This window comes from Sapajus apella, unplaced genomic scaffold (genome assembly GCF_009761245.1).
Source record: "Sapajus apella isolate SASKATOON/1434 unplaced genomic scaffold, GSC_monkey_1.0 scaffold4, whole genome shotgun sequence".
NCBI lineage: Eukaryota > Metazoa > Chordata > Mammalia > Primates > Cebidae > Sapajus > Sapajus apella.
In genome coordinates, this window is record NW_022436944.1 from 12170173 (window position 1) to 12183810 (window position 13638).

Here is a 13638-nt window from a genome sequence, read left to right on the forward strand (position 1 = left end):
GCTTTTAGAGGCATTTCCTTTTGTATTTTCTATACCTGCTTTTGCCAGTTTGGTCAAGCTTCATTTATCTTACTGTCCTGATATACCTTCTGTATGGGCTATCTGTATATGTTCACAGTATGATGAGCTGGGCTTACAATGAATGGGCAATTGATGTATTGCTACATTTAATCTTCTGTAAAAATGAGAATACTCAAGTCATTGAGCCCGTCTCCCTGCCTCTATTCTCAACCCTCTTCACCTTGCCATCTGCACTGTGGCCAGGATGAGCTTCCTAAAATGCATCTGGCCAAGTGACTCCCGGAGTTAAATGTTTTCATGACTCCCAGTCACACAACAGATAAACACCAAGCTTTGTGACATGGCTTCAGTGCTTTTTGTAATGTTTCTGAGGTCCTCTTTTCTCTCCCATATGTTTCCCTCTCCAGGCCATGCTAGTTGAGGCTTCCATGCTTCTCCTCTTCCTGAAATGTATGTATTAATTCACTTAGAAAATATTTATTAAGCCCCAGTGTTCCCCCAGAACCATGCCAGATGGTGGTGTCAAAATGGCAAATGATAGCAATGGTCTCTTTTTCCTAGAACTCTCAATCCAGTGGTAAGGCAGGCAAATACGGAAATAATCACAACCGCAGGGCAAAATACTGGGAAGAGAGACTGTGATGGGAACCTGTAGAAAGCCTCTAGCCCAGACTTGAATGTTCAGGAAAGTAACAATCAAGCCAAAACCTGAGTGAGAGGTAAGTAGAAAATTTAACAAGATATGCCCATGGCTTTCTTTCCCTTATCAAGCTGACAGGTTGCTATTCATCCTTCAACATCAAGTGGCTTCCAGCAGCACTTTCCCCTACTCCCCCAAAAGAGGTGGTCACTTCCTCATCTGGGCCATTTCTATGTCTTGTACCTCTATCTCTCTGACTCTCTATCTCTATCACATTCGTGTTTAACTGTTCTTTTCCTTGTGTTCTCCTTGACCTGGCCCCTTCCTACCCTAACCTTTACTACTCTTCCTCCAGGAAGCCTTCCATGACCTCCCTCAATCCTAGCTTAGGCAGCCTTTGCACGTGTTTCCATGACATTTCATATGTCCTTCAGAGTACTGACTGTGTGGTGCTGCATTCATTCATTCATTTGTCCTTCCTTAAATGAGTGTATATTGAGAACCTTCTTCTCTGTCCTAGGCATGTGTTCTGAACTGATAATCTAGCAGGAAATAAGTTAGGCTAAAAAAGTAATCACCAGCAAACACAAGTAAAAAATGCAGGGTGTCCTTTGGGGGCACATAGCCCAAGGATCTGATCCATCCTGAGAACCAGGTCTCCTCCACCTGCTAGATAGTATGTGTGAGGGCAGGCACCTGTGTGTCTTTTCTCCCTTGTCCCCAGCACTGCGTCTACTGCATCTTTGTGAAATATATGAATACATGAATGATTGACAGAAAGAATGCCTGGCCATGCTTTATATGGATGACTGAGTCAGTGGCAGTGTCTAAGAGTTCACAAACTGAGACACAGGTGACATCTGAGGCAACAAATCCATCAGCAGGGCCAGGACAGCCAACCAGTCCTCCCTGGGATGCACTGAAAAGGTTGTGGCGGGGGGCTGCTGTGCTCCTCCCTCTTACCCCGAGGATGGTGGGAGCAGGTAACAAAGTCAGACAGAAGGTCACCTCTAGCAACATGTCTCAAGACCAGTCCTGTGTCCTCTATTCTTCAGATAGCAGTTACAATCATTGCCACCAAAAGAAACAGCTCAGCAATGGTCAAAGGAAAGGCTATTGTCTAGTATAAGGTGGAGATACGGGAAAGGAGGCAAAGTAAGAGACTATGAAGAAAAATGAAGCTAATTCCAGCCACAGAACCAAGTCAGGTCCTTTTTCCTTTTCTTCAGCTAAAGAAATTCCCATGGTTAGACTGTCAGCTCCAATTTAGCCACTGCTCATTACCTTATCACCCATTTCCTATAATTATGTATTGGCAGCCTCTTTCTCCTCTAATTTTAATTTGTTGTCAGATATGTGAAATGAGTATTAAGAGTATTTTCTGCTTCTCTCTCATGAAGGTCCTTCTTTGCATATTTTCATCATCCAAGTGTTAGGACAAAGCTTTTATTTGTAAGTGAGCCTTAGGTCTCACTAATGCTTTGAGATTATTAAAAACAAAGAAAGGAGAGGTTATATTTAAAAAGCAAAGCTGTATATTTACTCTGCAATGGAAAATTTTGTCAATTAGGCAAATTGAGTTGATTCACAAAACTCTGAGCATACCTCATGCCCTAGAAAACGCTGGGAAAATTTCACTTTTCAACTATGGCTACCAATGACATAGAAAGGGCTCAGATAAGCTAAAATAAGTGGGGGAAGGCATCCCAGATCCAGGAATGTGTTTTCTTCTTAACTTCATGGTGGTCATCTGCTTACTACATCAGTCACTATTTCCCCTCTTTAGGTAAGAGTTATTTAACTTTCTTTTGAGAATGAATGCTTTTCCTACTCCCAGAATGCAGTTTGGGTGTATATAAAGTACCCATCCCCAGCATTTGGGTGGGTCTTGAGAGACTGAAGTCTTTGGTGATTGGCTCAGGGAAGGATACACAAACCAACCAGAGTCAATGCGATGTGAGGCTTGAAGCCGCTGTAGCCCTCTTGCCAATTCCAGGGCAGCTTGAGAACAGAACCAACCTGGAGCTCACAGAATTCATAGTTTAATCTCTGGATAAACCCATTTGGGTCCACTGTCCAGGTGAACCTAAAAATCCTTCCATGTGAGCCTAGAAATTTGTGTTTTTGCTAGAGCTGATGTTTTGGCTTGCTTTGAGCTGGGTTTTCTGTTCGCTTACTGTGGAAGGATTCTGATTCATTCATACTCAATAGACCTGAAAAGAACTGAGACTTTATTCCTTCTTCATCCAGTTGAGGCCCTTAAGGCATTCCTATGAATGTCTGCATAGTCATCCTTAGTGTTTTGGCTCATGAAGGGGCATTCAGGCACATATGCTGCACTTTCAGAGGTGGCTGCCTGCAGCCCTGTGCTCTCCTCACCTGGGCATACCAGAGGCACAACCCTCCCCACTGGCGGACAGCACCTAAATGGTTTCTCCCTTTTTTGCCTCATTGTTAGAGAAGCTTAATTGCATTATTGATTGAAATTATAAAACTTTCACTTGTGTTTTTATGCTGCATAGAGTTTAGAAAAATAATCTTTATATAAATGTAGAATGCACAAGGCAAACCCGAGGTAAACAGTATGAACAGACTTGTATATACACAAGTTGTGCCTTAGGCTGCTGCTTAGAGTACAGGAGCTATGGGGACTTCATGAAGCCTTTAGGGCTGTGCACAAAGGAGGGGAAGGCAGGCATTAGGTGCTTCATTGATAGTAATCACACAAAAACCAAAATGCCTGCACTCAATTGCATCTTTACTTTGAAATTTCCCATGGGGAAAGCACACCTGATCGTGGGCCAAAAGACATAGATTCCGGCCCCCATTCTGCCTGTGGAGCTTTGATAGGTCATTGTCTACCCTAACTCTGGAGATGGATGCCAGGAGTCATTTAGGTTCTAACATTTTCTAGTTCAAAAGTAAAGATATTTTTGCCCAACTGCCAACCCAGAGTCATGCTGAACCTCATCATGATGTCACCTGACTGTTGCCTGAATGTGAGAGATGCAAGGGGCCCTACCCATTTGGTGCAGCCATTCTCATTTCAAGGAGGAAGCAGAAGTTCAGGACATGAAGAGATGTGGGTGACAGCAGTGGTTGTGTGTGCTTGGAGGCTGGAAGCAGATGGGCCATAAGGAACAAGGCTGCTAGTGGAGCAGGGAGGGGTAGGAAATGGGGGAGCCTACTGTCTCTACCACTGGCCTTGAACAAGATATATCACCTCTTCCTGACCCTGTTTTCTCATAAAGGAGCTGGTGACTGCAGGGACTAATTCTCCCTCTTATGACTGTGGTGATCTTTAGTGAGATTGTCTTTGTAAATGATTAATTTCAGCAAATTGCCCACATCTGGGACTGGAGAGGACATTTGATCCCCTGATACTAATGGTTTTGAAGCCATTCATTTTATTTTTGAGTCACGAGCTGGCAAATGAGGGCTACTTATCCCTTTGCGGCTGCACAGAGAGGGATGAGGTGTATATGCATGTGTGCACATGGTTTGTTTGCACGCCCAGATTGTTGAATAGACCCCTTTGTGTAAAGACTCTTCTATTTTCTCTCCTTGGGTTCTTCCCTAAGCCTCAACTCTGATAGCGTATGAAATATCAGATTGCCACATTCTTACCTAAGCTATGTCTTCACTCCTAATAGACTCCTGTGAGTAGAGGAAAAGCCATGTGGCCAGCAGTCCCTGGTGATTCAGAGGGCAATCACTTGTCAGCAATTCTTAGGAAGAATTTTATCCATAAAAGTAGAAAATTAGGAAAAAATATTTTTAGACAACTTTGGAAAATACAAATGTCTGCTTATTTTTAATGTGTATGCATCACAATATTTATTCAAGTTAGACTTTCCAGAAAGAGTAACATGCCTAAAACACTCTTGTATGTTTAATATTCATACACCATTTAAATTCTATGGGTATTTTGGAGTTAAGATAGTTCACTCTGTGTTACGCAGAAAAATTAGTAAACTCTTTAAGGGAAAACTTGCATTTTAAAACCACCTCTCAAGTGTCCTAGGAGGCACTTCATAAATATTTATTATTGCTGCTCTTATGTTGTTATAATAGGTGAGCTGGCTAGTTTATATCGGCCTAAGCAGCAAGAATGGGAATCACGAAGGGTGTCATAAAAATAATACCATTCATGTTAAATATTTAATGTCGTGTTCTCATGGTGTCAAAATATTTAGTGCAGTGAGAGCATCACTAAGAGGGAGATGAGCCAGGACTACATTCTCCACATATGAATGCATTAAAAAGAAGCCCACACAGTTTATTCTTAAGATTTACTGCTTTTTCTCTAGAAAGTTCTCTTGGTTAGGAAGGGGCATAAGGCAAGACTGGCCCCCAGATGGCAGGAATTGAACGGCAGGAAATCCAGCTCAACCTACCTGCCCTGAGGCCAGCCCTAAAGAGCGCAGATTCTCCTCTTTGGAGCCTTTCCAGTCCAGTTGGAAATGCCTCGGGCCAGCTCCCAGGCCTAGATCTGGGGGCAGAAGCTACCACATAGATAAGAATCATGGCTGCTGGTACTGGGCACACTAGACATCAGTTCACACATTTTTCTATCTTCCACCTGGATAGGACAATGTATTCCAACCCTGATAATGCCTCAGAAACATCACGGCAGCATTTTAAAAACACATGCACATGGAGCTTCTTATTCAAAAGGTCTACGTGGAGATAGGTTATCTGAATTTTTAATTAAACAGGTAATTCCAGTGTGCAGCCACAGTTGGGAAGAAACACCTGTTTGAGAGACTCATATAAGTTCCTCAAGGTGTAAAGTATTTTACTTCATGACTTTTTTCCCTCAAGGTCAAAGCATGAAGCAGCTGCCTAAAAGGACACAGAACATTTCCTTAGAATGAGTTTGCAGTCCCTAGGAATTAAAGCCTTGAGGATGCGTGAAACAGGGCCCCAAAGGCATGGGGGTGTTCTTTCTCTTCTTCACTACTTAGATTCAGATCAAACTCTATTGGCAGGGCTGCATAAAATGCCCTCTTGACCCACCAACAGCCCAGGAAAGCTCCATTTGGATAATGGTATTTTACATTAGGTTCAATATGTGCTTAGCTGAAAAATGAGCAAGCGACCACATTACTCCTCATTCGGGTTTTCCATATCTTCCTACCTATATCACTTACAAATACCTGACTCTGTTTAGTTGGCCACATACACTTGTGTGATGTTTTGAAAAAAAATCAACAAAATCACTCTTCGGGGTTCTCCAGAGAAACAGAACCAACAGGATGTGTATGTATGTATAGCGAGTCAGAGAGAGATGTATTATAAGGAATTGGCTCATGTGATCATGGAGGCCAAGAAATCCCAAGATCTGCAGTCGGCAAGTTATAGACTCAAAGGAGCTGACAGTATAGTTCTACTCTGAAAGCTGGCAGGCTTCAACATCCAAGAAGAGCTGTTGTTTCAGTTTGAGTCTGAAGGCAAGAAAAGATCAAAGTCCCAGCTTGAAATCATCAGGCAAGAGTTCCCTCTTATTCACAGGAGGTAAAAATGCCTTCAACTGATTCAGGTCTTCAACTGATTAGAAAAGGGCTACCCATATTAGGGAGGGCAATCAGCTTTACTCAGTCTATAGGTAGGAGTACGCAGAATAAAGTTTGACTAAATATCTGGACATTCCATGGCTCAGTCAAGTTGACACATCAAGTTAACCATGATGTGGCTTTTTTCTTGCAGGTGACTTTCCTGCTAGGAAGCATGCCCATTCCACAGTGAATGTTGCAAGATAAAGTTAGCCCTTTCAAGCACACACAGACAACAGACGAACTGGACGCTGTGGTGTGTTACCTCCCATGGGGTGAATTGGACTGGCCTACTGCTCCTAATGTGAGACTTTCTAGAGCAACTCAGTGTGGGCAGATGGCTGTTTTCAACTGTAGAAGCAAGAGCCCTGATAAAACGGCTCTGGGCCTAAACCCAGCCTAGACCCCATGTCACCTGTGTATGTGGTAGGTTCCCTGGACTCCAACCCTCTTTTAGGACAATCCCCGTTGCTGGGCCTCTCTCTGTCTCCACTCCCTGCTCCATACTACTGCCTCTTCATTGATACGCCACTGGAGGAAGCCAAAGAACTGGGCTGGACCTCAGCAATTCATGATTTCTGACTTCAGCTGGATCCTCAAAACTACTCAGTGGACCTTTAGCCATTTCTTGATCATCTATCCATTCATTCTTTCAAACATATTTTTGAATACCTACTATTATCCAGATACTGTGATCTGCTAAAGGTGCAATCGGAGTGTAGAAAAAATAGGCAGTCCCTGTTCTTAGGGAGCATACAATCAGGTAGACTCCAAGAGGCAGATGTTCTAAACCTGTACAAACACCTCAGTCCTTTTTGTTTCCAGGTGGTTTCAATGACAATCATAGGTTCACCACTGTGAGAAGTTCCTGGGTCTATATTTCCAGCCTAAAGATCTCCACACAGTTCCTCTTGTTCTCTAGATGTTTGAAGCTGGGAGGTCACAGGATCTTTGGTCACTATTCCCCAACAGTGCTGTCTGCCCTCACAACTCCCTCCTGTGTCTCCTGTCTCTGAGATTTCAGCTCATCCACCCCAATGCCCTATCCAGGAGTATGGGCAACCTCCTCCACTCAGGAAGACCTCATATTCTGCATCCAGAGATCACCAGTTCTATTTATTCTTCCTCCTAATCACTTCCTTCCTCTACATCTTTCATACCACTGCCTTATCATCAACTCCTAATTAATTTCCTGGTCTCCATCCTCAACCATGTTTCCTCATTATAGTCTTCATGTTGCTTCTAATAACTATGATTATGTCCTATTCCTGACCCAAGGTTTTCAATGGCTTATCACAAGCTCGAGCAAGGTTTTGGTAACTGTTTTTGGCATAGGATAATTTTTTTCCCCAAAGTACTGAAAAGAAATGAATTATCAAACTATGAAAAGACATAAAAGAAACTTAAATGTATATTACTAACTGAAATAAGCCAATTTGAATAGGCTACATACTATATGATTAAATTATATGACATTCTAGAAAAGGCAAAACTATGCAGACAGAAAAAGATAGTAATTTCCAGGAGTTAGAGGAGAGGGAGGGATGAATAGGCAGGGCATAGAGGATTTTTAGAGCAGTGAAACTATTCTGTATGATACTATCACTATAGTGATATATACAAGTCATTATACATTTGTCAAAACCTAAATTTGTCCATCCTAAGCCTAATTTTGTCCATTATGCATTTGTCAAAACCTAAATTTGTCCAACCTAAACTTGTCCATCCTAAACTATGGACCTTCAGTGATAATGTTGTGGCACTGCAGGTTCATCATTGGCAACAAATGTGCCACTCTGGTGAAGGATGCTGATAATGAGGGAGGTTATGCATGTTTGGGGATAGGGGTGTATGGGAACTCCTTGTACTTTTTGCTCAGTTTTGTTGTGAACCTAAAACTGCACTAAAACATAGCCTATTTTAAAAATAATGATAACAGTATGAAGAATAAATGGAGCTTCTTTGATGGAAACTGTGGCAGATGGAAAGAAGAGGGTGGAGAGAGATGGAGCTTTTGCTCCTCCTTAACCCCCAAGTGTTTGTTGAGACCTGGGTCCTTCAGATTTGAAGGGATTCCAGAGATAGAGAGGACAAAAGCTAAATGGCTTAGCAAGGCAAACAAGGGTTCCTATAATCAGGCCTGGCTTTCTTTCCAAGCTCATTTCTTGCTGTTTGTTCCCCAATACCTTGTACTCATAATATTCTATACATGTGATTCATTTCCCTAAGTACCTCACCTTGGTGGAGTGTCCTTTTGGAGTTGCCATTGCTTGCATTGCTTCCTGTCTTAAAACTCTTGCCCTCCCCATCCACTTGACTTCTCCCTTCAAGTGTTAAGCCAACTGGCAACCCCTGTTCCCCTATCAAGCTATCCCAAATCTGAGACTTTCTGCATGGTTCACTTGTCCTATACTCTCCAATATGGCATCTGTCAGATATATTATCAGTTTGTTTTTGCAAGCCTAACTCCCACTGCACTATGAGAAACTCGAGGGCAGGGTCCATGCTCTTGTCCTCGTACCTCCTGTAACCAATGCCTGGTGTCATAAACATTTGCTTAAGAATAAATAAATGAATGAGTGAATTAATGTAAATTCCACTATGTTTCTCTCATAAGACAGTTCAGATTGTGAGTTTGGTCACTCTGACTTCAGGTCCTCACAATAATGGGCAGTATATTTACAGAACAGGCCAGCCACAGCAACCCACAGGTAGGATTGTCCACATAATATTAATACTTTTTCCTATTTCTCTCCTTGGCAGAGCTATGTTCCTTCAGATGTACCATCAGTTCACTCTCAAGTTACTTCACCTTTCTACTCCCGTTTACACATGCTCTTAGTTCACCAAAAGGAAAATTGGCAGGGCAAGGAATTTCCAGCTGTTCCTTCTCTAGTAGAGAAGAAAGTCAGAATTGTTACCTTTAACTATGACTTTTAGAGTACTTCAAGAAAAAACATCTGCAGCCTTTTGATTTCCTAGCAGTTTTACTAAGTAATTTCTAAAGCCTCAGTTGAACATAGGTCGTGACTGAGCTGACATCCCAAGCCTACAGCAGTAAATCCAGTTCCATTTGGATTTGACAGCTGGGGTCTGCAGAGCCTGACAAATGATCTAAGGCTGGTGTTTTATTTCTTTCTATGAATTTCTTGTCTCCTCTGGCTTATAGGGGCAGCTCAGAAAAGTTCTCAAAGAGTGCTTATTCAAGCTGTCAAGCTTTGTTACCTGTTTTGAATGAAGCCAGTCAGCCCCATGAACTTCCTTGTTTCCTCTTATTTTTCATGCAGTGTCTTATCACAAGTGTTCAGGCTCTTGAAAAAACTTGAAGCTCAAATCAGAACTTGCTGCTCCTGAATCAAGCCTGTTTCAAAGTTCACTAAAATGCCTGCAGCTCATATACACTGTCTACAGTTTAAAACAAAAATCAACTAAAATTGGAGACTGACCTGTGGAGACTGGCATTACACAGACACCTGAATGTCTTATTGTCTTGAGGGTTTTCAGTTGAGTTTTTTGTGTATTTACTGACTAAATTATTTTCCACCATAGATCCAAATGGGTAAATAGTTGGTCAATGATTTTTCATTCAGAGGGAAATTTATAGCACTAAATGCCCAAAGGAGAAAGCAGGAAAGATCTAAAATCGACACCCTAACATCACAAAAGAATTAGAGAAGCAAGAGCAAACAAATTCAAAAGCTAGCAGAAGACAAGAAATAACTAAGATCAGAGCAGAACTGAAGGAGACAGAGACACAAAAACCCTTCAAAAAATCAATGAATCCAGGAGATGGCTTTTTGAAAAGATCCACAAAATAGATAGATCACTAGCCAGACTAATAAAGAATAAAAGAGAGAAGAATCAAATAGACACAAAAAAAAATAATAAAGGGGATATCACCACTGATCCCACAGAAATACACACTACCATCAGAGAAAACTATAAACACCTCTACACAAATAAACTAGAAAATCTAGAAGAAATGGATACATTCCTGGACACATACACCCTCCCAAAACTAAACCAGGGAGAAGTCGAATCCCTGAATAGACTAATAACAAGTTTCGAAATTGAGGCAGTAATTAATAGCCCACCAACCAAAAAAAGCCCAGGACCAGACCAGATTCACAGTCAAATTCTACCAGAGGTACAAAGAGGAGCTGGTATCATTCCTTCTGAAACTATTCCAAACAATAGAAAAAGAGGGACTCCTCCCTAACTCGTTTTATGAGGTTAGCATCATCCTGATACCAAAACCTGGCAGAGACACAACGAAAAAAGAAAATCTCGGGCCAATATATCTGATGAACAGCAATGCAAAAATCCTCAATAAAATACTGAAAAACTTAATCCAGCAGCACTTCACTACATATATTTCTTACTTTACATTAATAGGTAGTTCCTTTCAATAATGAATACTGAATAATTATTTACTGTAAAGATATTATTTAAAAAAACTAAGGTCAGAATGTCCCTGATAATGAATTTCCAGGGTCTTTCAAATATGAGTCAATAACAACAATGTCAGAGCCATAAATTAAGCAAATGTCAAATTACCTTAGGCTTATGGTGAACAAATACCACCTTCACCTCCCAAGTCAGATCATTAGGAAGAATCAGAAAAACTCAGTCATTGATGCCTTTCAGTGTCTTTGAAATACCCTCTCACACATGCCAGCTCTGCATCTCACACATCACCAGGGCCCCCAGGTTGTAGTTTCTGACCCACCCTAGTCACTCCTTCTCATTCTTTGAAAATTTTAGTTCATTTCTCACTGTCACTCTCCAACGTAAGTTTTGCTGTATTTTTAGTGATTTCAGTGACCCCAGAGATGATCTTCCCTGCACCTTCATCTCCAAGTTTCTCAACCTTCTCTCCTCCACTGATCTTGTCTTTGGTACAACCTCCACCACTCTTTCCCAATGAACACACCATGGACTATGTCAATGAACCCCTCTATAACCCTAATTTCAAGCGTTTCCCTTTTCAACCACTTTCTATCCTTCCAACCAGTGTCTCTAATGTTTTTGCTTCAACAATTCTTTGGTCCCTATGGGTTATATACTTTATTGATCCTATCTATTTTTCACGGTCTCTCAGCTCCCTAATTTTATCTTGTGGCTCATTTTCCTGGCTCCAGTCCTCATTTCCCTTTCTATTCAGTTTAAATGCCAACTCCACCATTAAAAGAACTACCCTACACAAGCCCTCAGCATCTTTGCCCTCTCTTTATTATCTTCTTAAAAAAAAATTCCACCTGAACTTGCACAACTGAACATGGCTGGAAGAAAAACACATAACTATGAACAGGTCTCACTTCAAATTTAATCACACTGATATTAAGTTGGTCCTTAAGGCTGTCTGGCCACTATGTTTCCCAGCCTTGGTCAGTTCACTCTTCTGCTGTCCTGTATGTCCTCTCTCCAAACTTCTAACACCTCCTTCTTATCCTCACTGCCAACTGATGACATTGCTTCTGAATTCCATTGAGAGTATAAAAGCAATAGAAGAGAACTTCAACAAGATACCTCCCCCTCCACCACTCTATCAATCACCCTGCTAGCCTCAAAGCCCATGTACTCTGCCTTCTTTCATGTACTCTTTCCTCATGTGCATCTCATGTCCTCAAGAGATCATTCCAGATATTCTCGCTCCTTCTTCTGCATCATTTTTTCTTCTCAAAAGGATTTCTCCTTAAGTGTATAAATATGTGGTCATTTCTTCCGTGAGCAAAAGCAACCTCTCTGATCCCACTTGTTTGCTCAGTGCTGCTCCATTTCTCTGCTTTTCTTTATAGCAATCATCATCCAAAAGAGTAGCCTTCAGCTTGTCTCTTTCCATTCTCCCAGGGGCCCATTCCAATTATGCTTTAAACCCTACCATTCCACCAAAACTCACCTTGTAAAAGACATCAATGACCTCCATGTTGCTGAATCTGATGGTCAATTCTTGGCCTTCATCTTGCTTGATGCATGAGTAGCACTTGATGGGATTGATCACTCCCTCCTCCTCAAAAGGCTCACCTGGATTCCAGGACTCCATTCTCTTCTGATTTTTCTCCTGCTTCCCTGGTTGCTTTATTTTCAGTTTTCTTTGGCTCCTCCTCAGTTTCTCAATTTCTTAATGTTGGATTTCCTAGGTCTTAGACCATGTGCCTCTGTTTTCCATACTGTCTATATGCACACCCTTAGAGCTCTCATCCAGGATTCCGGCTTAAACAGCATCTACATGTTGATGACTCCCAAGTTAATATATCAAACTCTCCTTCCTAAAGTCTAGATTTGTATGTCTATTTGCATACTTGATAATTTTTATTGCAGGCCTGATCAATATCTCAAATTTAGTATGTCCCAAATCAATCTCTTAATCTCCCTCCTCCCTAAATTTCTATCTCATTCTTCTACCTCATTTACTCATACTTCACCCTTTCTGTTGCTCAGGCAAAAAAAAATCATTAGAGTCAATCTTTAACTTTTCTCTTTTCTGTCATCTTCCACATAGAACCCAACAGAAAAATCTTCCAGGTTTTACCTAGAAAGCATAGCCACACTCTGACCACTTCTCACTACTTCCTCAGTTATCATCCTGGTGTAGACTTAGGCCACAGAACAGTTTTGATTTGTGTTGAATGGCCAGAATGCCAGGGCTGCCTTTTCCTGGGATGTCTGGAGGACTCAAGCCTCCCCAATCTCACACTCAGATTCCATGATTTCAGATTCATCTTTATGCTATTAGAATTGCCATCTCTATTTAGTCCTCTTTAAATATTGACTGGGAGGAATAACAATTTTATTTATTCATGCATATTAATGTACATTTGTTTGTGTGTATTTCACCTTGCCCCCCAAATATTTAGGGCAGATTGTAAAAGCATATAAAATGCATAATAATATCGAAAAGTGAGGAAATTAGGCAAAGGGAAAACAAGGATAAACAGAAAAAAAATCAGGAGAATTGAGGGAGTGGTGAACTGAACGTATGAAATGCATGCTGTGCTGTGTAGTCCTTCATCCTTGCTAAATGGGAGTGGCACACGAGTCCCTTCCTCTGAGGTGTGCTTTAGCATCAGGTTGCCTTATGCTCAATGGGCCCCTATAAGGAATCATGAACACAGTGGCTCCTTGGAAGACGGTCATGATGGGAAGAGAAAGGCTCAAAGGGGAAGTGGGGAATACTGGCCAGGAAGCCTCCTCCTCATCTGATACCAGGTCCTGGCCTGCACTACAATCACTCCCTGGTGCCCTCCCAGTCTCCCACCTTCCAGCCCACCCCCACACCACACCCTGACTACTTACCAAGACCCAAGCAAGAAACTCTGAGTCCTGATTTTCCAAGATTCCTATAATAAAAACAAAGTAACACTTGGTCATCATTTCCTCTGGTGAATCTGTACATACTTAAGTGGACATTGTATCTCACTT

The 13638-nt window shown here is 41.6% G+C and overlaps 1 protein-coding gene across 5 annotated transcripts in view; it reads right to left on the reverse strand.

The window, feature by feature from the left end:
• KCNAB1 (potassium voltage-gated channel subfamily A member regulatory beta subunit 1) overlaps positions 1 to 13638 on the reverse strand; it is a 381835-nt gene that overhangs the window by 106025 nt on the left and 262172 nt on the right. For all 5 annotated transcript variants that reach the window (XR_004262623.1, XM_032258184.1, XM_032258160.1 and 2 more), the window contains exon 2: positions 13513 to 13556. Coding sequence is in view for 4 of the 5 variants with exons in the window: in XM_032258184.1 (XP_032114075.1) it covers positions 13513 to 13556 (44 nt within the window). In the remaining variant the exon portion in view is untranslated. The remainder of the gene's footprint in view (positions 1 to 13512; positions 13557 to 13638) is intronic.